The 24,914-nt window shown below is 39.1% G+C and overlaps 1 protein-coding gene across 1 annotated transcript; it reads left to right on the forward strand.

The window, feature by feature from the left end:
* The first annotated feature begins 5,153 nt into the window (after positions 1-5,153).
* On the forward strand, positions 5,154-21,995 carry calcrlb (calcitonin receptor-like b). Its single transcript, XM_006792892.2, has 13 exons — positions 5,154-5,312; positions 9,987-10,062; positions 11,663-11,816; positions 12,063-12,173; positions 12,564-12,676; positions 12,770-12,864; positions 13,785-13,908; positions 14,001-14,154; positions 14,240-14,300; positions 14,389-14,449; positions 16,348-16,560; positions 16,646-16,687; positions 18,350-21,995. The coding sequence occupies exons 2-13, from the start codon at positions 9,994-9,996 to the stop codon at positions 18,554-18,556; spliced, it is 1,404 nt and encodes a 467-aa protein (XP_006792955.1). The 5' UTR covers positions 5,154-5,312; positions 9,987-9,993; the 3' UTR covers positions 18,557-21,995.
* The last annotated feature ends 2,919 nt before the right edge of the window (positions 21,996-24,914 follow it).

Consider the following 24,914-nt stretch of genomic DNA (forward strand, 5'->3'; position numbering starts at 1 on the left):
GATGTTAAACTTAATTGTTACACCTGGTAGAGCAGCCACACCCATAATTTTATTAGAGATGAAATAATTTTGACAGTTTTTTTTTTTTTTTTTAACTCTCAGTGATGCCGCAGTGATCGTTTGACTTAGGGACCTGCAGCGGAGTTTGACCCTACATCTAATCAGTGGGAACAGCTTATCAGGCCATCTGGATAGCTTAACCACAGAGCTGCTTGTAGGTTTTGTAGAGGACATGCTGGACCCGTGTAAACAGTCAGAAGGAGTACCACTGAGGTCTTCCCAGAATTCCCCCGTATATGAAGACTCATCTGTCTACACCACCACTAGCAAAACTGAATTGTCATGTGTGAAATTTTCCCCTAACAATTCTTTTGAGCAGGAGTTTGATAGAGGACAGAATATAGATGCTAACACCCAAGAAGCAACAGAAATCCTGTGTTGGACATGAAGCCACCATCCCACCGTTAACAAACATAAGTCAAATGGAGTCATGCGAAAAGAAAGAGAAAGACAGATCTTCTATAGCCTGTGAGCCACTGCAAAACACCTCAGAGTTTAAAACCCAATTAAGCACAATAATTCAGGCTCTAATGTCACAGCTTCCTAAAATTTCCCTAAAAGTCCCGCCCTTCTCATTCTCTCCAGAAACGTCTTTTGGACAGAATCTAGGCTGAAATCCAGGAAATTGATTCATCTGTCAGCCTAGAAAACCTGAAAAATATGGACAGCATTGAAAACCAAATTTTCACTGAACTTTGTAAAAAAAAAAAAAGAACTACATTAACCTCTGGGGACAAAGATGTAATAAGTTTATTGAAGTCAAAGTAAGCGGTGTTCAACGTTGTAGCTGCCATGGTATTCAAAAAACACCTGTTGACATTAATAGAAAAACATACATGTGAACAAAATGAAAAGAAACACAAATATGGATTTTCTGTGGCCAGTGATCCACCCGAAAACAACTCAGAGTTTAAAACATGGTTGAGCACACTAATTCAGGCTGTGCTTTCAAAGTTTGGTAAAATATCAAAGTCCCACCCTTCTCATTCTCTCCAGAAACGTCTGTTGGATGAAATCTTGGATTAAATCCAGAGGATGGATTTGCATTTAGGCCCAGAAATTCAGAAATGTTTTGACAGCATTGATAATGCTATTTTCGCTGATATTAGCTGTTATTAGTAATTTAGTATTATTTAGTTTCCTACAGACAGGGCGCCATCAAGCAGCGAACGCACCCTCATGTTGATTTTACCAGCTGCTCTCACTGAGAAGCTGGACTGGAAACAGTAAATAACAACTCTCAAGTCAAATATGCTTCAATCGTGGAGGTGCCAGGTCAGAATTTGATGGCGGACTTTATGGTTCCAGACCTTTTATTTTTATTTTTTTAAACCATGTGAAACCTCTGGACTAACAGATAACGCTGTGACTTGTGTCCAGAGATGCTACCGTTCATTTGTAGTGAGAGCAGGCTGTCAGTGTTGTTTTACCTCAGCTGTGCATATGGTAGTGAGAGGTGTTGCTGCTCCCTCACTCTCTGTCCTCCTCTCTCAGTCTTTGTGCCGTCAACACAAACACAAGTTTGACCACGAGCTTTAACACGAGAAAGTTCTCACACAGCAGCAAACAACAAATCCTGACACAATGAGAAATAGGATCACAGACCCAAATGTGGATGTCTATTTCATTAACAAATGACCTTCTACTTCACGTTATGCAACAGCAGAACAAGCTTCCTCCATCAGGCGAATTCGTGGAGGTGTTTTCACCACCGGCAGTTTAAAAGTTCAACAAAAAAAAAAGAATTATTATTTGTTTATTCATTTAAAAAAATCATGCTTACGGTCTTAAGCCCAGACCGTAAGAAATCATGCTCAGATTTCTTACGGTCTGGGCTTAAGAAATTTGGACTGGAGTGATTTGACATGTCATGAGGAGTCAAATCACTGAGGGCAGAGAGTTGCCAGAGAGCGAGCCCCTGACATTTCTGTCACATATACTCAATGTGAACCTGAGCACATGAACCTGTGAACCTGCTCTGTGGTGTACCTCCCAGGTATGTTGTTCTATAAAGACATCAGACACTTTTGCAGGATCACATTTCTGACAGTTTGTTCAGAATCTCCAAGACCGTATCATATACGATGCTGCTCAACCAGTAAAAATCCAACATGCTTTTAATTTAGTTAATTTAATTAATTAGTTAATTTATTTATTATTATTATTGTTAGTAGTAGTAGTATAATTTTTTTTGTTTTAGATGTTTTTCAGCAGCACAGGACCAAATGTGTGAACAGGTGAGCAGACAACATCGATCACAACAGAGATGGGAACATATGCTGATGCCATTTTCGGAAACAATGCAATAGATATAACCAGACCAATATAAAGATTTATTTAAATAGAAAAACAAAACAAACAAAACCCTGATAACTATATTTGAACAACTCACTCAGCTGAAATCTCATCTATCGACCATTCCTGTTACCCAATTCAGTGCATATAGTTTTGATAATGTTCAATTCCAGTTTGTTCATTTTGACACATTTGGTAATATTCTTCCTTAGTTCTTCTAAATTATTTAAAATTATACTCAAAACAATTTGGTTGTCTATATGCAGTGTGAAGACAACCAATCCTCTCAACTGTGATGCTGCTAATGCATTTATATATTATATATTATATAATATATTTTCTTTACGGAGGACATCATCAATAATAACACGAAAAAGTTCTCTTTTCTCCTTAGAGTTTGGTCTTTTCTCTTGGCATTTTGTGCAATGGTACAGCATGTGGCTCAGAGGGTGAGGAATAATCCATGGGACGGGGAGTCAGAGATGATGTTTGGGGCTGATGGCCAATCTGTGGCAAAGCTCTTGAAATGGAGACCAGTCCAAATTGCTGCTCTACAATGTTAGATCAGTTTTTAAAGTTACTTGCACACTTGATTTCAGTCTCAACAATCCGGGGAAGCTATCTGCAAATTTATTCATAACTTTGCTTTGGTAGCAGCATCGCTCTCTCTGCAAAACAGATAACTGACACACAGGGGTGTGTCTAAATGAGAACATGCCCAGCAAACACTTAACTCTCTCTCAGTCAAATAGCATGAATATTATTAAGTCTAATTACTGTGTAGCTCTGCTTGTTTTCTTTTAGGTGTGACTGAAGGTACTGCTGTCAGTAAAATTAATGTCCTTGTCTGTTCTAAGGTTGTTGTTGTGGCAGAGATTGGAGGGAGCACTGTTGATGAAGCCACCAGAAGAATGATGCCCTTCATTACGGACAAAAAGCTGTGGTTCACTGCATTTCTTTTTCTTTTAAACTGTATCACATTGATTTGTGATTTTTTTGTGTATACTTTGGACATTTTAGTCAACATGTTATCTAAACAAAAAAAGTATTATATTAAAAAAGCATACTGTTAAAATTTCATGTTAGTCTGTATAAATAAAAAAGATAAACTGGCTTTTTTGTACAGATGATTTAAATTATAGCTTACTGTATTATCCAAAATCCCATCTGGGAAAACACACTTGGGGCCACCATGGAAACTGAGGACAAAAATAGCTGGGTCCCAGGTGGGTAACCGAAGTGGGTCCGAAATATCAAACGTGCTTCTACCCACCTGGGCCACACACATGTTCTTTTGGCTGGGCCTGATGTGATTAATCCAATTGGACAAACACATTTTGGGCCACCATGGAAACTGAGGACAAAATTAGCTGGACCCCAGTTGGGTTTCCCAAGTGGGCCCCAAATATTAGCCCTGCTACTCCACATTTGGGCCCCACTTGTGTGTGTTGACTGGGCAGGGTGTTCCACTGAATTTATTTTCTAGGTTTTAAACATATTAAGGACAAAAAAGACTAATGAAAAGACTTCAAACGCTTGTTAATGACCCAGACAAAGTGTGTACACAAGCATTTACCTAAAAATGCAATCTGCCTTTGGTGGTTAGCAACTGTGACATTCAGTAGTGCCCTCATTGTTTTGACACACAAAACAAAAACAAACGACTCTCCTGCACACCAACTACACAAAACCATACAAAAAACGACACCCTCAAAACATGCCAAATTACACAAACCTCAAAACTCAATATAGCGCGCTCTTTCGCGCTGATGCACAGTGCGCAGGGGTGTTCCAGTCATCTTAAATACACGATGATTCCCCAGAGGTAACATCCGACTTTAACTTTTTGCCTTTAACTTTCTTAGCATAAAGAGTGAACACACAGGATGATTTTATTTTTGTCACTGGGTGGTGTTGAGGTCTGAATCTGAGGGCAGCTCCTGTAATCACAAAGTGAAATGAATCATCACAGTCTCTCAAATGTGAAGTTCATCTCTCACAGCTGGAATAAAGCTGAACCCTCGCTGTCCTCTCACACTTAAGGATCTGAAGTTCCCTTTTTTCAATTCTGTTGACAGCTGTGAACTGTTTGTTAAAAAGGCCAAAACTCTATGTACATTTATCTATGTATTTATCCACAGTGTGTGGTACTGCTATGTCAACATCGACCAAAATCTCTGAGGAATGTTTCCAGCATCTTGTTGAATTAAAGCAGCTCTGAAAGCAAAAGGCGGGGCCAATCCAGCACCTGATAAAGTGGTCAGTGAATGTAAATTGTAAAATCTCACAGAACAGCTCGTGCTCTTACAGATTACCAGTCTAATACATAAGATGAGATGAGTGCCGGCTCTATCTATTTATTATTTTTGCCCAGCAGAGGTCGCCTTTGTTAAGGAATTGAAAACCTTCATGCTCGTTGGTTCGGTTTCTGCAGTTAAATAAATAAATAAAAAAGGTCCAAATGCACAGTGATTTATCATATATTGCGTCATTTTATTGTTTTTCGTCCTGCTTCCACTCATCATAAGGTCGCCGATGAGTGTTATACATTTGCAGTCATTTCTTAAGACTATAAAACTCTCTATGCAGTAAAGCTAAAGGTAGTAATAAATCCGTTGTTCAGTCACAGCACTTACATCCTCACATCCTTCATCTATATGATTAATATCCAGCTGTGTTGTAATGCTCATCGTTGCTCTCCTGGGATGTCTCGTCACAGCAGACAAGCGTGTGATGTCATCAGCAGCCCCAGTCAGTCCGTTTTTATCAAGACAGCCCAGCTCAGTGTCGCCTGTGTCTCCGGTGTGAAACAAGCAGTGGAGAACTGTCCCCGGAAACAAAAAAGGGGGATCAGGGTTGTTTCATTGTTTTCATTTATCAGCAAAGGCAAACTCTCAGACTGAAGGATTACTCCTGACTCTGGCAACTCTGAGTTTTGTTTCTTCTTTTGTGTGAAGGTAAGCTCTTGGAACTTGTACTTGCACTCTGGTCAAGATGCTGAAAACGGGTCAAAATGTTCATTGCTTAATGTTACGTTGTTGTCATATCAGGCACGAGCACAGAAAGAAATTAAAATGTGTGAATGATGTGAAAGAATTAAAAGACAAGCTGAAAAAAAAAACAAACAAAGTCCAATTTGAACTGTTTAAAATGTTGGTGGGAGCTTATGAGGTGACATGAGTCCACAACATATTTACCGACTTGATCATGATGTGATGCAGTAAAATCACTTATTAGCCACTTTATTAGGTACATGTGCTAGTACCAGGCGGGACTCTTTCTCTTCAGACCTGTCTTCTTACTAGCACAGATTCAACAAGATGCTGGAAACATTCCTCAGAGATTTGGGGCCATATTGACTTCATAGCATGTCAAGCATGGGTACACTGTGGTCATAACATCAGCAACAAAACTCAGGCAGGCTGTGGTGTTTAAATGATGCTCAACTGGTGCTGAGGGGGCCAAAGTGTGCCAAAAAACGATCCCCCACACCATAAGACCAGCAGCCTGACTGTTGATACGAGGCAGCATGGATCCATGTGGTTATCAGAGAAAAAAACATTTTTCAATCTTTTATTTTCCACTTGGGGTAAATTTGAATTGTAGCTGCGTTTCCTGTTCTTAGCTGACAGGAGTTACACCCAACATGGTCTTCTGCTGCTAGTGAGATGCTTTTCTGCATACCTTGGTTGCAACAAGCAGTGTTGGGTAAGTTACTTTAAATTAGTAACTTAGTTACATTACTAGTTACTTCTATTGAATGTAATTCAGTTACTTCAAGTTAGTCGTTACTTTCAAAGTAACTAGTTACTAGGGAAAGAGAGGAGAAGAGACAGCTGTGCAGCAAAGACACAGAATAACTCCAGCTTTGTGTCTTTTTCATTGTAGCTGAAGTCCGGGACAAACTGCGTTCCTCTTCACCTCAATACGTAAACGTGTAATATTTTCTCTGAATACGAGACGATTCTGTTTTTTACGGGATGGTTGGCAACTCTAATAATTAACCTTATGAAGAAAATTAAAGTTCAACATCAGTAACATCATAGCACCCACCCAGCTGTATAGAAACTCCGTCATGCTAGTACCCAGTACGAAAAAGTCAGCATAACGAAAATAAACTCCAACTAAACTTGGATTATATCTGACCCAGATAGACTGCAGGTCATAACTTCTTACCTGAAGTTCAGTTCACCTGACACTCGGACCGGCGGCCGCCTCTGGTCTCTGCTCCTCCTGCCTCCCCTTTCCCTCACCCACCTGCTGGCCTCCACCACTTGCTAATGTTACTGAATCTGTGGAAGCTCCGCGATAGCCACCACACAAAGTAACGAATAACGACCCTATCTAAATCCCAGTAACGATTAAAGCGTTCCTGATTTTGGCATAATAACCGTGCTCGTTACCACAATAATAACGTAGTTACTGTAACATGTTACTTAATAACACGTTAGTCCCTACACTGGCAACAAGTTATGCAGGATTGTCATTCTCCTCTGAAGGCATTTTCACTCAGACAACTGCCGCTCATTGCATATTTTCTCCTCTTCAGACCACTCTCTGTAAACCCTAGCGATGGTTGTGTAGGAAAATCCCAGCAGATAAGCAGTTTCTGAAATACACAGACCACCAACAACCACGAGGCATTCAAAATTGTTTTCTTCCAAGTTTTGTTGCTCAATTTGAACTTGAGCAGGTTGTCATGATCAGGTCTGGACACCTAAATATGTTGAGCTACTGCCGATGAAATGTACAGGTGTACCTAATAAAGTGGAGGGTGACTATGTGCTTTCTGTAACACCTAACAAAAAGCTGCAATAGGGGCCGTCATGAGTGGGAAAAACACAGATTTCCAGGACAGGACGGTGTTTTTAGTGAAGGGCATTTCTCATGTAGAAGTGGTTAAATCTCTGAGTTCTCACACAAATGGATTACACACCATGGGAGTGACTGCACGAATAGATATTGAATGTCTTTTTTGCATAGCAGCAGGAAATCATTCTGCATGTAGTGTTTTCCCTTTTTTTGGGTGTGTTCAAGAAGATATTAATCTGTTAAAGTGACAAAGATTTCCTGAATTAGCAGCCAGAGGAGGTGGAAATTAATTACATTTGTGCTGCAAGATTATAGATGGCTTGTATGACACTCACATACTGAGAGGAGAAACTCAGAAAGAGTTTGATGTCGAGAGAGACTTCCTGGTGCTGCATTAAACTGTAGATATGAAAGGTAGACTCATTATGACAGTTTATGAAGTGGTGCAAATGCTTTAATGTAATCAACAGTTTTAAAGTTATTGTGCAACGCCTTTGTCACCGAAGACACAGACTTTGGTTTTAGGCTACCCAGCTCAACGTTGGACTTTTTCCTGCCAAAGCAGGTTTAACCCTGTTATTTAGTTTAGTTACAAATGTGAATCTTCATCTATTAGCATCTGCAAGAGACATTTAAGAGGATTTAAAATCTTTTCTGTTAGGGTGCAGTTTTCTGGCCCTTTAAGGCCTGCATGAGGATCGAAATTGCCATAGTAAGTTACTTTTACTTAAGCTGTAGGCTATAGGCATTCATTTATGTGACATAAATTTAATATTTATTTTTTAATTTGCTTCTCTATTTATTAACCGTTCTCTCCCCTTGATGTATTTACTGTTGCATTTAATATTTCAGTTTTTATTGCATTATTATTTTTTTTTTAATACTAAATATATTCTTATACATATGTTCAACCACACTTTGCAGTGAGGTAAAAAGTGAATTTTAAAAAAAAAGTCTTGCAAACATAAGAAAAGTTGTTGTTGTAGCTAAATTAAAATATCTCTAAGTAGCAGCTGCTTTGATGTTAGCTTCTTCTATGCTATAGTCCTGTGCAGAAGTCATGAGCCAATCCCCGTTTCTTTATATTTTTCTAGGAAAATGGGAAATGGGTGGAGGGATTTATTGTAACAAACGTGTAATTACAGTGTGTAAGGCAAAAACAGAGTTTGTATAATTCAAAGCATTCAAAGCTCTTCTTTGGATGTTTCTGCCTTTTGTTCTGTTCTCTGTCAACATGATCCCACACTGCTCCGGTAATGTTGGGGTCCGGGTTTTGAGGAGGCCAATCCATGACTGATAGTGCTCCACTGTGTGTTTTTCTATACAAGTATGATTTTATTGCATTGGCAGTGTGTTTGGGATAATTGTCATGCTAAAAATGAAGCTGCTGCCAATCAGATGCTTTCAAGATGGTTTTGCACGATGGTGCTTTTCTGTGTTCATAATTCCTTAATTTTGACAAGATCTCCAACACCACTGGCTGAAATGCAGGGCTTTGGGTTTTTTCCTGTTACTGTATGTGAAATGACATGACTTTCAGATCCTGGTCATCTGCTGTAGATAGTTTTTTTCTTTAGACCTGCCACTTCTTTTGTCCTCCACTTGTCCAATCTCCTCTGACACACTGCACAATATGCTGAGATATGCTGAAATTTTGAAGTAACAGCTTTTTGAGAATCACCTTGTTCTTGCAAAAATACAATGTTATGTGAAACTGTGTTATCTTTGGCATTTTTTATAGATTCAACTAAAGCTATGTGAACAAATTATGTGTTTTTGTGACAGGCTGCTAACAACAAAGTGCCTAAAGATACAATTTAAAACGGATTCTTTGCTGAGTTATGTGTTATGTGCAGCCACAACACTGGTTCATCCCTTGAGTTAGGAGACTTTTTTGTGCTTGAATGATTGTGAAGTAACTTAACAAACAAAAAAAGCATTCTTCTGAAAATGGGTGAAAAAGCAGCCACTGTGCCCCCAAAAATGTATTTCTGGCTCCTTGGGAACAAAATAGAAAGAAATGAGGGTGGCTCCGGACGTTTGCACAGCACTACATGTGTCAGGAAAAACTGAGCTTCTTGTTGACTGAAGGATACATGTTTTTTTAATGTACGAACCACACTAGGGTCAAGAGCTTCTGCCACACCAACTGTACAGGTATTTGACGTGGTGATGTCTTCTGGCTAAACTTTGATTAAACCTGCTCACGGTGCTTAATAAGCATGCAGGAAGGAAGGAAGGGAGAACGGAGGAAGCAACAGGTCAAATCTGTAACCTCAACATCCAAAAAAGGAGAGGCCTGCTCATTACAAGTTAAAAACATGAAGCTACAAGCATTTCCCTCTCAGTTTCAAAGGATGGGGGACCTGATATTGGCTTTGAAAGATAATTAGAAGGCAAAATTACAAATTTAATAGTAAAAATAATAATACGAAGATACCAAATTTGAATGCTAAATGTGTTATTTTATGGTCCTGGCAGTACAGAGCACGTGAACGTTGAGTTTGTTTCCAGCTCCTGTCAGCACATTGTGTGCTGGATCAGCCCAGCAGCTGCTGCAGCTCAGGAAGTGTTGTTGTTATTATCGGGCCTTTGGGAGAAAACTATTCGGGATAGTGGTGACATTTTTACCTGTTCCTCCAACACTAATAAAAATAACATCTAACGAAGTATAAAAATATCCAGTCCATGTCCAGTCTAATGGCGCGTGTCCAAAGGCTATGCTTTTAATCTGTATGCGACCAGCACCTGCAATATGTTGTGTGCATATTTTGGAGAAATTTCTTTCCTCAGCTGCAACTCTTGTGACTTTTCTTTAGGAAACGTATGAAGATCAGAGCGCACATGGATCTGAGCTACATCGTGCTACTCCTGGTCCTGTGTTCCCTCAACAAGGTACTTAAATGTTTTCCTTTACTACTGATATCAGGGACAACAGTCTGGTAGATATTTATGAGTTGAGCATTAACTGTCACACCATGAGTTTATGTTTTAAGTTTTTTTTTAGTAAAGAAAATGATAAGTTGGCCCTGCTGGAATAAATGATATATCTTTAGAGCATTTTCCTTTCTTTTAATGTCAGATAAATGTTCCCAGATGTATCACAGAGTGCTGAATTTGCATTTGAAAAATAATCTCAGCTATTTAAAATAAACTTGCAAACTCTTTGTTTCTAACAAACAACTCTCTGTCACAATACAGTAAGCTCTTTTTTATTGGCTAAGTTTGGCTCTTTTGGTTGACTGTTGCTTCCCTAAACAACAACAACAACAATCTTTATTTATAGAGCACATTTAAAAACCAGCGGTATACCAAAGTGCTTAACATAAGAGACAGAGAAGTAACACGAGTATTATAAGGCCTTAGCAAAGTATCAAATATACTCACAGGTCAATGCCACTAATACACAGGGGTAATATAAAATGCATATCAAAATAAAAACATAATAAAAGCACAAGCCATAAAAAAATATGTATAAGGAAAAATAGAGTAAGTCTAAGAGTCAGGTGCGAGCATTAACAAGCAGGAAAGGCGAGATTAAACAAATAGGTTTTTAACCGTGATTTAAAAGATTGGATGGAATTGGACGCCCGGATCACAATCGGAAGGTTATTCCACAACTCTGGTGCAGCCAGGGCAAACGCCCAGTCACCTCTAGACTTCAGCCGAGATCTAGGCTGCACCAAGAGTAACTGAGTAGATGATCTTAATGCTCAATGAACATACGATTTAAGGAGTTCCTTAAAGTTACAGAACTTGTAGTAGATCAAGTCAGAGCACAGCCACAGTAAAAAGAAAGCAGAGTCTCTTTTGGTTCTAGGGTTTCCTCTCAGGGCATAATAAAAATATTCTGGTGCTCAGCAGGTAAATACAACCACAAAACATGACAAATTTACATCGTGTCAGTATTTATTTACCACAAACTGAGCCACAGTTAGCACGTTAAATGTTAAAGTTCAAGACACTAAAATTAGAAAAAGAATGACCAAGTGTGGTTTGTTTGGAAGGGTTACCAGAAGAAAGTGTCTTCTCTCTAAAACTAACACAACAGCTCAGCTTAGGCTTGTAAAGCTGCACCGGAACAAACCACCAAACTTCTGGAACAGTGCCCTTTGAACAGATGAGACCAGTGGTGATGATTGGCCATAATGCACAAAGCCAAAAACCTCATACCAGCTGTCAGCACAGTGGTGGAGGGGTCATGATATGAGCTTGTTTTACAGCCAAATAGAGTCCAATGTGAGAAACTCTGTCTGGCAACTAAAGCTTTTTACTGTAAGAGTATAACTTCCAAGCTAAACACATGGGATAACAGATGAGTAGATGGCTAAATTATGTATATAAAGTCAATTATTTTGCTTTGAGTATAGCATGAAAGGTGCTTTATGGAATGGGTTCTCCGTATGAGAGGTAAACAGGATGAGACGAGTTGAGGAACACCGGCTCGAATGGTTGAATTACACATTTTTGACATTTGCAAATTTTGTGTTTCCAGATGCTGGTGGAGGCAACAGCCAAAGACGTTCACAAGGAACCAGCGAATCATTCAGTGAACCACGGAGATCTGTTGAGACTGTCCAAAATCACCATGGCCCAGTACAGATGTTTCCAGAGGATAACAGAGTCGCAGCACAAAACAAAAACGACTGGTGAGCAGTGGTAGACATGCACAGTATCACACCATAAAAATACTCAATGGCATGTAAAAGTTCTGCATAAATGCAGTAAATGCTGCAAGTATAATCTGTATATGTACCTAAAGAATTGTGTGTTTTGTATTACAGTACTAAAATCTGTTAATATGACTATAAAATAATTAAAATGAAAGGAAAAGCAGAACTGAACTTTCATGCCTTTCTTCTTTAACGTGATTTTGCCGGTCTGTCTTCTGTTAGCGGAGCCGATGTGCAACATGACGTGGGACGGCTGGCTGTGCTGGGATGAAACTAAAGCTGGCGTCAAAGAGCAGAACTGCCCAGACTACTTTGATGATTTTGATACACACGGTAAATCTCTGTGCCCTCTGTGATTTCACATAACATCATTAACCTTGAGCGTTCACATTATTTTTCCTTTATGTCATTAGAGTTGTTAAACTGAGAGCTGTAAAATCACTATAAACATAGCCTAGAACGGTATCGATCAGTCAATCAATTCGAACTTTTATGCAGTTTAGTGCAGTTTGAATTAAAGCTTCGGCTGCTGCCTGGGCTACATCCTGCTTGGCCTGTCGGTACCTGTCAGCTGCTTCTGAAGTCCCACAGGGTTACCAAGCCTGGACTCCTCCTTTAGCTTGATGGCACTCTCCCCCTCTGCTGTCCACCTTCTGTTTAAACTCAACAGTCCCAAAGTATCAACATAATAAAATGACAATTTATTTTGAAATCTGCTCACAGTGATGGCTCAAAAAGTTTGCACAGAGACTGGAGAGTGGGCACGGCATCCGGAGAGCAACAGGACGTGGACCAACTACACAAACTGCAAAGCCAACTTCACACATCACGGAAAGGTAAGAGTGAACAAAGTACAATAAAATCAGTAAAGCACAATGGAAGTCGATAGTGAATAATTAATGCAAACCTGTATTTATTGTGTTTTGTAGCAGGCAACAATGACTCACTTCTACTTGGTTATGATCGGTCATGGACTTTCGCTGCTGTCTTTGCTGATTTCACTAGGAATTTTTTTCCATTTTAAGTAAGTCTGGCACTGTTCTTGTTTATATTTTATAGTATATTATTTTATATTTTATCTTTTGTATTGCTCTTACTGTGATTAGTTAAGATTTTGTACACCCACTTTACTAGGTACAGAACTCAAATGCAAAGCAAATATCTTGGCAACAAATCACGTGGCAGCAACTCAATCCATTTAGGCGTGTAGACGTGCCTGCTGAAGTGAAAACTGAGGATCGCTCATTTAAGTAACTTGAATGTGATATGGTTGTTGGTGCCAGACAGGCGGGACTGAGTATTTCAGAAAATGCTCAGCTTTTTGCCACACAGCAATCTCTAGAGTTTACATAGAGTGATCGGGGGGGGGGGGGGACTTAAATTAAAGAAATGGTTAATTACTAAAAAGTTTTTTCAATCCCAGTGTTTCATGTCCCATATAATTTGCTAAATTCTGCTTTTTATTCCCTTAAATCTCCACAATTTAAATTGCCATAGATTGTTTTTCTTCTTTGTAGCTTTAATACATTTAATTTTCCTATCTCATCAGGGCCATTTAGAAACCCAAGTAGTAGATAACATTATTAGTTTGTTATTACTAACTTTCAATGCAGGAGAAACTAGATTTAGATCTTGCACATTCTCAGCAGTTAACAGCTGTTTAAAGGCTATCAAGCTGACATTTGAAAGTGCCCGAAATTGTTAGAAAGAAATCCCTAAGTAATAATAATAATAATTAATTACAAAATGCATTCCTTATTGCAACAATATACATCTATGCATGAACATCTGTCCATTTCTGATGCAGTTTTTGGCATGATGCCTGGACCTGTTTTGACTGGGGAGATGGGGTCGGTGTCTCAGTGGTGCTTGTTGTGACTTTATGGACAAATCTGTGATTCAAAAGTAAAAATCTAATGTGTCTTCTTTTCTAATAACCATCAGGAGTCTGAGCTGCCAAAGGATAACTCTCCACAAAAACCTCTTTCTCTCCTTCATGCTTAACTCGATTGCGACCGTTATTGTGCTCACAATGTTAGCGAAGCAAGGACACAAATATGCTGACTCTGTGAGTGACCTGCTTTTCCACCTTTTATATTGGATAGTAACCCAGGCTCCATTTATTTAAGTTATGTAAAAACACGTTTTGTTTTCCTTCAGATAAGCTGCACACTGATGGAGTTCATCCATATGTACCTGATGAGCTGTAACTACTTCTGGATGCTTTGTGAGGGCATCTACCTGCATACTCTGATAGTTGTGGCTGTGTTTGCAGAAGAACAGCATCTCCTTTGGTATTATCTGCTGGGTTGGGGTAAGTTAAAGACATGTGAATACTTATGCGTGCATACTTCCTGGCTATCAAACACAAATGTCACACAACATTATTGATTTCACAGGCTTTCCAATCATGCCGGCAGTGATATACTCAATAGCGCGTAACTTTTACTACAGTGACAAGTGAGTCTTTGGATTCACACATCATTTCAACAGATATCACGTGTTCCCATCCCATCTGGATATAATGATCTGATCTGTTCCCTCACAGGTGCAACATAAACACTTCCTTGCTTTACATTATCCATGGACCCATCTGTGCTGCATTGGTGGTGAGTACTAAACTCTGAATCCAGATTTACTTTTGCATATCAACACACAACAAGAAAGATAACAAGAAGTTCTGTTAGGTGGACAGAGTTCATTTCCCTGACTTTTAAAAACTCACTTCTTTTAAGCATGAAGGCACGATCAAGACAACCTGCTGAAGTTCAAACTCAGCAGCAAAATTGGGAAGAAAGGTGATTTAAGTGACTTTTCACGTTTCACGTGTTTGTTGGTGCCAGTCGGGCTTGTCTGAGTATTTTAGCAGCTGCTGATCTGCTGGGATTTTCCCAAAGAACCATGATGGTCTGAAAAAGAGAAAATGTCCCGTTAGCAGCAGTTCTCTGGGTGAAAATACTTTGTTGATGTCAAAGGTCAGAGAAGAATGGTCAGACTGCTTTGAACTGACAGGAAGGGGAAAATAACTCTAATAAGCACTTGTTACAACCAAGGTATGCAGGAGAGCATCTTAATAGCAGCAGAAGACCACACCAGTCTGTCCTGTCAGTTAAGAACAGGAAACCAAGTCTACAATCCATCCTTATAGGATCACCTTACATAAATGTGTCAGGCTGCTGATGGTGGTGTAATGATATTCAAGATATTTTCTTGGCACATTTGGGCCCCTAAGCACCAAATAAGTATTGCTGCTGACCATGTCCATCCCTTTATGACCACAGTGCACACATTTTTTGATGACTGCAGAATAAAAAATCTCAGATCATCTCAGTATATTTTCTTGAACATGACAATAAGTTCACTGTACTCTAGTGGCCTGCACAGTCACTGGACCTTTGGGATGTGCAGCTGATAAATCTGAAGCAACTGTGTCATACTGTCATGTCAACATGGACCAAAATCTCTGAGGAGTGTTTCCAGCACTTTGTTGAATCTGTCTCATGCAGAAATAACCTGGGTGGCTGTAGCTTAGAGGGTACAGTAGATCAGCGGTCCCCAACCCCCGGGCCTCGGACCGGTACCGGTCCGTGAGTCGTTTGGTACCGGGCCGCGAGAGTTGAGGCTCAGGTGTGAAATGTATAGTTTTCAGGGTTTTTATCGGTTTTCAGCGTTATTTTGTTATCGTTTTTATCGTTTACTCGGTTGTCCTTGGTCTTTTCACGTGTGTTATGAATAAATTTTCTTTTTTTTGGTACCGGTACTAGTTTTATTTTGTTGTATTTATCCGCGACACATTAAAGGCCGGTCCGTGAAAATATTGTCGGGCATAAACCGGTCTGTGGCGCAAAAAAGGTTGGGGACCGCTGCAGTAGATCACTTACTAAATGACAGGTTATATTCTTGGACAAGATGCTAGCTCCAAGTTGCTTGCGAGTGTTAATGTTATATAGAACGCAGCATATGAAAAGAGGTAAATGGGTGAATGACGCATTTCCAATATTTGAGTACTTATGTGCAGTAGAAAAGCACTTCACAAGAACTAGTTCATTGATTCCCAGTACTTCCATACCAATTGCATTGAAAGCAAACAATACCACTTTATATGCTAAAGTAAATTATGACCAACAAACCTCGAAAAATTTCAGTTTACTTGATGTAAACATTGCACTGATGATATACAATGCACAAAATAATTCAAGCTGTATTAAGAAGAAAGTATGGACTTGGAGGCAAAAACAACACACATCTATCTGTTAAAGAGGTAAAATTGTGGAAACTGTCATAAGGAATTAAGATGATGTACTTCACTATATACACTAATTTATAAAACTCTAGAACCACCTATTGTCCTTATATCTTGTATGCTATGTATTTTGCTTTATGAGCAGGCTTTCTGAAGGTCTGCCACAGGTTTTCTTTTGGTGTTGACTTGATAAGAACTATCCTGTCCTTTTAATCTGTGTCTGATATTTCAATAAAAAGTTGTGTGTGCCTACTTTGACTCCAGGTGAACCTTTTCTTCCTGCTGAACATCGTTCGGGTTCTCATCACCAAGCTGCGAGTGACACATCAGGCCGAATCCAGCCTCTACATGAGGGCTGTGAGAGCCACCCTCATTCTCATCCCTCTTCTCGGTATCCAGTTTGTCCTGCTCCCATATAAACCTGATGGCCACTCTGAGATCTATCACTACATCATGAACATCCTGATGCACTATCAGGTCAGTCCATGCATCGGAGAAAGAGGCATTATAATGTTAATATTAGCACATATTTTACGTAATAAACTTTCTTTTTTTTATTCAGGGTCTCTTGGTTTCGACAATATTCTGCTTCTTCAACGGGGAGGTGAGTAATTGAGCAAATTAATAAATGAACAGTTGCCAATTCTTCCATAAAAATAATTAATTGCTGTTTCTCTGTAACTTCAAACTTACTTCATGACAAGTTAAGCAGATGAAAGTTATGGGGCAGATTTCCATTTGCTAGTAGCTTTTCCCTGGAATTCCCACTAAGAGGTCCAAGAAAATTCTGCTCTGAAGGACACCATCATTAGAGAGACTGGTTTATTGATGATGTGACTGCTGATAGGAGTAGCAGGAGTCTTAAAGAAACTGGATATTATTCAGATGATAAGTTAGCTGACCTAAAGCCAAGCAAAACATATTGAGGGATGAAATGCGGCACTTAGTGAGGTCCATGAGTTATAGATTTGATTACATCCAAGTCTTTAAACAATTCCTTTACATATAAAATTACCTTAGTTTGTTCAACTTAAATGAAAATTGGCGACTGTGTATAAAAATTGTTGTAATTCCTCAACAGTTAATGTAGAAATGTTTGTAAAACTCCTTGAATTAAAGTTGAAAGTCTGCACTTTAATCGCCTCTTGATTGTTTGATTTAAGAACCACTGTTGTCATATACAGAGTCAAAATCACAAAAATAAAAAAAGGTTCTCATGTTATAATGAATCGAGTGATTGGAGTTAAAATGCGCCGCTATGCTCAAACACATCGACTCATGCTGGGCATGAAAGTTGTGGTTGAGGATTTCTTTAAAGACTTTGTGACTGTACAGTATACACATTTAATGACTTTGGAAAAAAAGGTTTGAGTGTACAGTTTTCTCTGACCACACAGTGTCAAAATGTACATTCTGACTCATTCCAGAAACTTGATGTTAGCCTGCTTTAATTATTCCAAAACCAGTTTTAATGTGTGTTTGCGATCATTGTCCTGTTGGACCCACCCAACTGTGTCTAAGTTTTAACTGCCTAGCTTTTGATTTGAGGTGAAGTTGATTAATTTGGAGGTAGTACTCCTCGTTCATTATTCCAACCATCTTGTGCAAAACGTTTTTGCAACACTGGCAACAAAACAGCCCCAGAGCATGATGCTACCACCACTATGCTTGACAGCTGGTACAGTGTTCTTAGCTTTGAAAGCCTCACAATTACTCCTCCAAACATACCTCTTGTTACTGTGGCCAAACAGCTCAATCTCTTAATCCAACCATGAAGCTTTTTTGCTCGTCAATGTGAGCAGCTGCAAATTTCAGTCTAGCTTAAAGGTGTCGATTTTGGAACAGCGACGTCTTTCTAGGACAGCTCAGCCCATGTAAAACAGGCGTTACTGTGGACAGTGATGCTGATGTTTCAGTAGTTTCCAGTTCTTGAAATTCCAAAAATAAATTCAAATTTGTCTATCCTGTTCTTGTTTTTTTTTAATGAAAAATTTAGTAATGAAATATGTATGCTGTGCAATCATTCTACCCTGGAAAAAGAACAGTTCAATGAAATCATTAAAAGCACATCATTGCCATGACAGTCATGCCCATGATGAGTGGAAGTGAACTTCTGACCCCGACTGCGTGAATTGTGCTCTATTTGCTTCCAAATAGAGCACAAAGGGAGTGTTCGCCCAGGGCACCAAACAGGCTAGGACCACCCTTGGAGATAAGTCCAAACACCAGCATTTTTTTCTCATCGTCTTTGTTCCTCCTGTTGCAGGTTCAGAGCATTCTCCGGAGATACTGGAATCAACAGCGGATGCAGTTTGCCGGTACTTTCGCCAACGCTGACATCTTCCGCTCGGCCTCCTACGTGGCGTCGTCGCTGACCGAAGTCCACCGATGCTACAGCATCGAGAGTCACACTGAGCACATGAACGGCAAGAGCTACTCAGACATATTCCGATCGGACAGCCCTTTTGTGTGAAGCTCTTCAGGTTCATGACTTAGTGTTTTGCTCTCCTCACAAGGTATTTTGAGAACTAACACAGGTATTTTTTCCATTTTCAAAGCAAAAAACTAAACCAAAAGACACCCTCCCATATTTCACTTCATTAGAAGGACTGTGAGAACAAAGACTTAAGATCCTATGAGGATAATGCCATCAAACAACAATAAAGTGTACTGCACTGTGCAGATAACCTAGAGAATATTTCTTTTTTGTATTGTGCGGATATCTTTTCTGGGCATTTTCAAGAGCTTGATGGAATTTAAAAATAGACGGTAAACTAAGTGAAATACTGCTTCCTCTATCATCACTCCTTCTGACACTTCAAGTTTCATGGAGGAGCTCAGTGTTGCAGCTGTTTGCTGTTAAGCTGAATAGCGAGCATGAAGAGCAAGAAGTTTTATTTATATTATTTGTAGTGATTATCAATGGCATCTGTAAAGTATATGTAAAATAACGTAACTAAAATAGAAACGGATAAAAAGACACATTCAAAAATAACCTGCTCGCTTTGCAAAATGTCAATTATGCTTTAGCTGTTTGTCAAATAAAGATATGCGGCATGGGACGAGGACTGAACTCAACTTTGAGGTAAATTTTCTATTTATGTAGTTCTTGTTTTCTGAGTGAGGTCCACAAAATAATTTTGCCTGGCTTGGCGACAGCTCCAGTCTCTATTAAGTTAATACTTAATAGATAAGTATACTGGTTTGGCTCACTGTTGTTTTATTCGAAAATGCTGGAGACGTGATTGATATGTTTGTACTTAAATTTGATTGTGTATGAATGACATGTTGTAAGGGACTTAACATAATGTTGTTTTCATTAGTTTCAGTTATTAACCATTCGTTGTATATAGCAATATTGTCACATAAACTCATAACTTCTGGATCACTTATTTCACACAATGCACTGATAATTATTGTCATTCTCACTGTTACTGTCATTTAAATCAAGTAAATGGGGGGAAACTGTATATGTCTGAGATTAAAAGACAAAACTGTCCTGTAGAGCTGCTGGTTCTGGCCTTTAAAAGCAGGAAGCACCTTTCCACTGCAGGTTTTCGGTGCAGGTGCAAGGTGGCGTGAAACTTTATGGGACAACATGGGGGAAACAACAATGAAAGCCAATAGGTTTGTCTAGGATCACAAGCGTGAGGCTGTCATGTAGAAGTCGACAGCATAGCTCGCAGGTCTGATATAAGGAAAATATCATTTTAAAATGCTTTAAACCGGAATTCTTTTGCAAAAGAGTTGCAATTGGTTGCAAAACGTATTTCCAGCCCTATTGAGGCTTTACTTAACTGCCAAACATGTGATGCATGGCAATGTAGAGTCAGATGGCCCCAGGCTAGAGACCAGTTTGCAACCATCTGGCAACCACAATGCAAACTACAGGCAATTTGCTCGTGACAAAAACAATCATAAGGAGGGTTTTGGTCTCTCTTTGTGATTGATTTCACCTAGCAGCAGGCAGCAACCTCCAGTAATCACTCTCTAACCAGTGGGGGAATCTATATTTTTCACTTGCAACAGGTGGTTGTGTCCATGTAGCAGATAATTCTAGAGCAATGTGAACACAGAGAAATCTTTGGGAAAACAGCTCTTGGCTGTTACAGTCTACATGGTGAGTTTTTGTTTGAGTTGCTTGAGAGGACAGACAGAACTTTGCTGTTCTTTAATTTTATGCTAGATTTTTTTTAATGGCATTTGTTCTGAATTTAACAAATAAGGACCCTCAGCAGTTTTCTAGAAGTATTTGCACTGGAGTGAGTACTTTTTGTGGGAAAGTTTAGGGCAATTTAATTTCCAAAGGGAACAAATTTTCCTACCAGTGTCTTCTACAACTTATTAATTAAATTTTGCTAAAGCAATTCTAAGTAATTTTTTAAATATTGTGTGACAATGAATCCTCTAGTACACAGTGCTTTGTGTCTCAGAAGAACAAACTGCACCTTGCTGTTAAAGAAATCTTTGACACTGGCTTATATTATAACATTTTATCCTTGGATTCTCAGCTTTGATTTCTTGAATTAGTAGTTTGGGATTTGCAAAGTACTTTTTTGGTGAGAATGAGAAGACTGACATACATGATTGTGTTTCCTTTGTAAATAGTAAATATCAAGCTGAAATATAGCTAGCTAAAGTTAGCTGGTAACCTAATGGCTAATTTTTGACAAAGCCGTGCTAGGTGTTCGATTCCCTGATGAAGCTAAAATTCCTCTGGCCCTGGTGGTTATGGCTACATAACCATGGCTACTTCTTATCTCTGCGTGAGTGAGAAAACATGTTGTTACAAAAACTACGCTACTAGACCAGGTGATTACCATGAACGTTTCCTTACAAACATAGCACGCTATACTGGTCATAATTTGACAGGATTGCTTTGTGGTCACAAAATATCCAGAACGCAGAGAGATTTTTTTTTGCAATGTCAGCAGTCTATATATGATGTATTTTACAGGCCTTTGATGTCACATTAGTCAAAGCAATGTTTTTATTTTAGGTCTCAATCACAGACCAAGAGACCAGTTCCTGACCCCCTTGTAAACTCCAGTTGCTAGGGAAAAATGTGTATTGGAGAATAGTTGCTAGAGGTTGCTTGTTGTTGCTAGGTGCTGCACCAAAAACACCTTATCACAATTTTGGCTGCTGGCATAATGCCACAGTCATGCATAGTTTGAATGCAAGACGTTGACCTGAACACTCATCAACTACTAGTCGAGGGCTAGTAAAAATCTGAAAAAGTGCAACACAAATAGGAAATAGAGAACATTCCCCTTCAAAGTAAAAGTTATGAATTACCAGCTTCAACTTAGAAGACACATGGTTCCATTCAGCACTGCACTTTTCACAGTTTTGGAGAGTAGTTGTTGAGTGTTTGCAGACTAGTTGGCATCTTACATGCACTACAAGTGATTGCAACTATCCGCCAGGGACTAAAGCATAGAGAGTTTTTCATGCAAACTGCCAGTTGTCTCTTCTGCCAGTTGTCACCAACCACTTACCACCCTGTAGGGGAATACACATTTTTTTTCTCATGGTTCCCAAATGGTTGCAGACTGGTCTCTTAGAACTGTGTGACTGTGGCCTTACACCCTCAGATCCACTGATTTTAGAATGTAAATGTAGTGTATTGACAACCTGACTGGAAAGCTGGTCTTATCGTTTCACGTAAGTGTTACATATTTTGAAAGTTTAAAGCAGATGTAAAACATGAATACAAGACCAAAATTTTGGTTTTGTGTCAGAGAGAAGAGCTTAAGTAATTTGGGCTGTTGTACAGTTTGTATTTTGTGGCTTTTTTTCATGCAGTTTTTTGTGATTTATTTGTTTTGTAACATTTTTCTGGATAAATCCTAACAGCACTCATTTAAACTGGAGAAATAATGCTGTAAATAAAAATAAGCTGATTTAAACTGAGATGCAAGACCATCTTTATCCATCTTTAACCATCTTTCCCACATATTTATTTAAGGGTGGGATTTCCTTGACTTCAGAAAGTGTTTCCCACTGCAATGAATATTGTTTCCACACAAAGCAGGGTGTGTTACTGTCTGCTTCTCATCCAGAATGTATGTGAGCAGGTACCATTAGGAAGTCCCAAAGGAAAAAGACTATATCTGTCCTTACAGTGCATACTTTATTAATTTCAAAGGAGAGAAGCTGTAAAAGCACTTAACCGGCTACTTTTCCTCCTAAACAGATTCATTTGCAAGGACAATGCACATTGATGAAAAGCATCTGTACACGACCAGTGTTTTTTGGGGTTTTTTTTTTATGATCTCACATGCCTTTCATAGTCATGACCTCAATCCACAAAGGACTCCTGTTATCTGCGGGTTTTTGAGCAGTGCTTGGAGCATCATTACGGTAATCATGAACCGTTCCCTCCCTTGTAATTTTCTGCAGAAACATTTCTGCAATACTTGAGCTAAGTAAGTTTAATAAGTTGGATCAAAATTAGAGGATGTGATATCCTGTGAGGTTTTCGGTAGCATGGGCTTCCTTTAAAACTGAGATAAAGTCAGAGGTGCAAATTAAGCTTGAAGAAATGCACATGTAAAAACATCAGCGCAAGATCAGTAAAGATCTGTTTTTCCTGTTTACCCATCACAGCACCACTGGATAAGCTGCACCCATCTCTATTTACTTCAATGGGAATCAGGCCACTGGATGCATTGCAGGCTTCCTGTTTCTAAGAATACATTGCCATTGAACTCCTGATCCGTCGGCTCTTGTGTGCTGGTAGCAAGCACTTCCTCAGCCTCATGACTAACACTTGTTTACTGCTTCAACTTCCTCATGCCTTCACTGAAACTTTAATGCATGTTTTTGTCCCCGGGTTTCCAGCAGTCAGTAGCAGTTCTGTGAATTTGTCAAGGCCATTTCCACAGGACGTGACTTAACAGAGACACATGTGCGCTCATGTTTGGCGGCAATCCTGCAGATGTGGCAGAAATTGTCACATAAATCTGTCTCATATTGGCATCGTCACAAGTAGATTTAATTCAGTGTAGCTGATGCAGTGATCTGCAGTAATTTCCTGTGGTTAAGGGATAGACTGGTATAAAAATGCAGAACATCTGTTACTGTTAGCTGATGTTCAAATGAGGAAGGTAGTCCTTAGGTGGTCTTGAGCAAAGTAAACGTCACAAATCCATGATCGCGTGAAACATGCTTTGAGACCGTCAAAGTAACGCCAAGGCATTTGACACAAAGTGCGGTCTCATTCTTGTTCACAGCATTTCAAACCATCAAGCACAGTTAAGCACTATTGCTTCACACACAGCTGACATCAATTAGGTGTGTGACAGTTCAGGCCTTAAGGTGGAGATTTAAATTAGGCCTTGGACTGTGTGGGATGTAGACAAGTTTACAACCACTCATCTTGGGCGTGAATGTGATGTTAATTTGGGGTTTTTAATGATTTCTTTGAACTGTTCCTTTTTCAGAGTAGAATGACTGTACAGCATTCACATTTAATGACTTTAAAAAACAAGACTGGATGCCTGAAGTTTACATACAAGCTCAATTATAGACATTCAATTAAATCTTTGGTGGTAATGAAGATTCTACGAGTATTTTTTACTTGACAAGGTTAAGGCCTGGTAACGTCTCATTAGTGACTACAACTGGTAGTTTCTCTATGAAGGATTTTTTAACAACATTTATTGTATTGATAAATACTCAGAACAATCAGAAAGTCCAAGGAAATCAGTGAAGATCTAAAAAGGAGAATTATAGATTTGACAAGTTGGGAAGGTCTCATGGAGCCATTTCTAAACAACTGCAGATTCAAAGATCATCAGTTTAGACAATTCTGGAAGAAGACCCAAGTTTCCATCCTTAGGTGAGAGGAAAAATCTAGGGACCTCCAAGGCTCAAGTCTGAACTGTCTTCAGTGAAAACATGAAGAAAATTTTACATCATCATGGACTGAGAGAGTGCCGACCAAGAAAGTAGCCCCTGCTCCAAAGTCGACACCTTCAAGCTCAACTGAAATTTGCAGATGCCCTCATGGACAAGCCAAAACGTTCTATGGTCAGCAGTTCAAATCATTAAAAGTCTAAAATTACCATGACGTTCATTCCCATGATGAGTGGATGTAAATGTTTAATCATAACTGTATCTCTACATCGCTGCATCATTGGGCAAAGCAATTACCAATTAAGTTGCTGTACGACTAGGACCTTCAGTTATCAGTAAACCATCCAATGCTGGCTTTGCTCTGTAATGTGAGAAGAAACATGTCTTTAAATCTTACTGAGAGTAAACATATGATAATTCGAATAATTATTAATAATGAATAATTCAGAGTCATTTTAATCACACTGCATCTTTATCCACTAGCTTTTCTTAGCACTTTGGTAAAAAAAAAAAAGCGACCACTAGATGATAAAACACTCTGTGAGTTTTTTGGAGCCAGATGTGTCTTTATTTAAATAACATTATACTAGCTAGCTGGCTTAGCAAACATAGATAATTTCTTTAAGTAGTCTTCAGAAATAGTTCTGCAGGCTTCTTGAAGAACATTCAAAGCTCTTCTTTGGATGTTTCTGCCTTTTGTTCTGTTCTCTGTCAACATGATCACACACTGCTTCAATAATGTTGAGGTCCGGGCTCTGGGGAGGCCAATCCAAGACTGATAGTGCTCCACTGTGTGTTTTTATTTGCAAGTATGATTTTACTGCATTGGCAGAGTGTTTGGGGTCATTGTCATGCTGAAAATGAAGCTGTTGCCAATCAGATGCTTTCCAGATGGTGGATCAAAATCTGGTGGTACTTTTCTGTGTTCATTATTCATCAGTTTTGACAAAATCTCCAACATCACTGAC

Source organism: Neolamprologus brichardi, chromosome 23, assembly GCF_056152115.1.
Source record: "Neolamprologus brichardi isolate AB-2024 chromosome 23, ASM5615211v1, whole genome shotgun sequence".
In the NCBI taxonomy this organism is placed as follows: domain Eukaryota; kingdom Metazoa; phylum Chordata; class Actinopteri; order Cichliformes; family Cichlidae; genus Neolamprologus; species Neolamprologus brichardi.